Here is a 3,284-nt window from a genome sequence, read left to right on the forward strand (position 1 = left end):
ATTGAAAACAAGCTACAAAATGTAATACCTTGGAAAATGCCCTTTAATACTTTTTAATAGCCTTAATATTCGCTTATTTGATTTATCAACTTTTAATACTTTTTAATACCCCGCAGGGAAGATACTTTGAAGCCTGTTTTACCCATTCAATTCCATGAATTACAGAAGCTTGTTTCTATTAAAAGATAGCCTGCTCACGGATAATCAGACGGTGATTTGGCTGCTGTGATAGGGATAGGGATAGCTTCTATTACGTGGCAATTCTGCAGCTAAGAGATTACAATTCTAAAAGTGATTTTAATCCACACTGAAATGGTTTAATATACTACAATACTCTTATGCCTTAGCTCGTAGGTACTTTGAACTCTGTGATAAACATCAAACCAGATTGTTGTGCTGGATTTGCATTCATCATCGTTTGTGTGTCAGTGGGTCACCTTGCAGCTCCATGATCTCCTCAGATCCCAGGCTGTAGTTCCTCCTCTCTGAGTCCAGGTTGCTCTGAAGCAGCAGGAGCTCCTTCTCCAGCTGGGCCTTCTCCCCGTCCACGGCGCGGCTCCTCTCCTGCAGCTCCCGGTTCAAGCCCTCCAGCTGGCTCATGGACTTGGCCATCTCCGTGTGGCTCTTCCTCAGTCTCGCTGCCGTGTCTGACTCCGCACGCAGGAGGTCATTGGCCTCTTCCATCTGTCAATCACAATAGAGAGGAAGGGGAAGGAAAATGAGGTTTGATGCATTGCCCTCCACTAGACTGACGTTGTGTTTGCGTGCATGTGTGTGAAGAATACATGATTCTGCAGCTGGGTGATCTTGTCATTTGAGGCCTGAGAGTTCTGGCTGATCTTCCTCATATCTTCAAGCTGCTCCTTCAAAGATGACACTAGAAACAAATCAGAAATTAATTAGACGGAGCTTCATATAAGCTCCTATTTCAACCTCAAGTAATGTCCTTTAAAAACACAAATCTAACTAAATACCATTCACAGCATGTAGTCTTTAACTCTAACAGTGTATTGCTTGCAAATCTACTTAATGTTGTTTTTGCGGCACATCAATAAGAAAGTTAGACGGACATGAGCGTGATTTAACATTTAAATAGATGCGTAGACAGCAGTGAGCAATAGGAAGGTCACACCAGGATTAGGGCTGAACGATTAATCCATTTTTTTTTTTTGTTCTTGTGTGTCAGTTATCCACACCAATCAGAAGTGCTGTGCTCCACATGTACCAGCCATTGTTAACCAATCAGAAGTGGCCCATGATAGAAGGTGATTGACAGATTGATCCAATCACCTGCCAAGTCTTTTTGAAACCATCTGAGTCAGGTTAGTAATGCTCCATCACATGTTTCTATTACAGGGTGAATCTTAAACTGAAGCTTGACTTTAAAGCAACCCAACGGAAGTTTCATGTAAGTTTAGTTCTTTCACTCGTAGCTCGGGCTGCGGGGGTGCTAGAGACGGGAGCACGTTGATACGACCTTCCTAGCCGGAGATATGGCCGCATTTTACAATAAACTTCCGTTGGGTTGCTTAAAAACAAAATCGCAATATCTGTCCGAATAATTGCAATTAGATTATTTCCCCAAATCGTGCAGCCCTAACCAGGATACCAGCTATTATTAAGGTGGTATATGTCTTGGCCAGATCAAGTGATAGTGAGAGGATAGGGCATTCATCAAAAGTATGTTCATAACCAGCTGTTTCCGTGCTCCACTCTCCAATTATACTTTAATTGCAGTGTCTGGATCATGCATCAGCAGCAGCTCATAACATTCACCCTCATTCTCCAGATTGCGCCTCTTCTCTGCATCCTGGTCAGCTTTTCTTTGGTACTCTGTGAATCTGTGCTGCAGCATGATCTTGTCCTTCTCCATCAGAGACACGCCGGCCTCGGCACTCTTCCTCTGGTTCGCCTGTGGCAAGGAACAGAACAGCTGTGACGTGGCTGTGATGGGAAAAACCATCTTCAATCTAGCCCCTGATTTGAAACAGAATGTCTAAAATGTTGTCTATCGTCAAACTTTCTGAATTTTTCAACCAAGACAAAAGCTGTGTAGATGCTTCTTTTTATCCATATAGTTATGGATATCTATAAGAAGAGCGTTGAGAAAATGGTCAGCATTTAACCTCTTCATCCAGTTCTTTTATTATCTTCTCGATCTTGGTGCTCGATGTCCTGTGGAGAACAGAAATAAAAAGTGAGCACATTGAAAAGTCTGGTTTACTATTTAAAAGCAATGAAGAATACTCATGCAAACACTTGCAACCAAAGGCCAGAGAACACATATGTCACATCACTTATTTGTGGCCCTTTCTACATTCGCAAATATCCGAATTTGACTAGAAAACAATGAATTACTTTTTTCTTAGAAGTAAATATGAATATGTTTTTCCTAAACCTCTGTAATGCTGTGGTGTGTTTTTTGACGGATCGGAGGAGCAAAGAATTTGCATCATGCCTGTGCTTTGACTATGCAAGTGTCTATTTGTATCTTTATGAATGAAAGTCCTGTTCTGTACCTGCATTTCTGCTCCAACTCATCCTTCAGCTGCATCTCACTGTGGAGCTGCTCCTCCAGCTGGAAGATCCTCTTCTGCAGGCCCTCCAGCTAGAACACACAATAAAACAACCGTAAAGGGGATCTATCATGTCTTGTATACATAAATATGTGTCCCCGGTGTGTCGGGGTACTCACGCAGCATCAGAAAACAAAACCCTCTCTCTTTTCCTCTGTACCCAAATCTCTAAAAACGGGGATACAACAGAGCTGATCCAGATTTGCGTCCGATATGACGTAATATCTGAAATGTGGACCCATAGCTCTATCAGAAACGTTGCTATCAGAAACAATGCCCGACTGTTTTGGACGTAATACGGTCGGTGTTTATATTAGCATCGCTAACACTCAGAGCTAACCTGTACTGGAGAGCATGTGTGTGAAGAAGCAGGAAGTAAAAAGGAACTCAACTTGTGGTATAACCAGCAAGAGAGAAAGCCTTTGAGCTCCATACTGTTTCAGAGATAATCCTTGATAATCCATGATATGGCGTTTCATCACGGCAGTATTTAGTTTAGACAGTAGCTGCCGGGTCCCGCATGAGCTCAGACCCCTCCTTTTTTTTTTAATCAATTTTCTTTCTTTTTTTAAAGCTTTATACACAAAATCAGCACTTTTGAAACAGGAAGTGAAATAGAGGGATATGAGGCATGGCTAGAATGTGTGATCTGTTTGGTATTTTGAGCAAAACACTTCATAGACATGTTTTTTATATATCTGAAACCAA

At 41.8% G+C, this 3,284-nt stretch overlaps 1 protein-coding gene across 1 annotated transcript; it reads right to left on the reverse strand.

Annotated features, from left to right (window-relative positions):
- Window positions 1–411: 411 nt before the first annotated feature.
- Window positions 412–2,608, reverse strand: LOC104960127 (rho-associated protein kinase 1-like; the record flags this gene model as incomplete). Its single annotated transcript, XM_010788091.1, has 5 exons — window positions 412–684; window positions 786–877; window positions 1,777–1,912; window positions 2,127–2,175; window positions 2,520–2,608. Coding segments are annotated over 5 exons (639 nt in total), but the record flags the coding sequence as incomplete, so codon positions are not given.
- Window positions 2,609–3,284: the final 676 nt, after the last annotated feature.

The sequence above is a fragment of the Notothenia coriiceps genome, unplaced genomic scaffold, assembly GCF_000735185.1.
Source record: "Notothenia coriiceps isolate Sejong01 unplaced genomic scaffold, NC01 NC01_scaffold00031522, whole genome shotgun sequence".
Taxonomy (NCBI): Eukaryota; Metazoa; Chordata; class Actinopteri; order Perciformes; family Nototheniidae; genus Notothenia; species Notothenia coriiceps.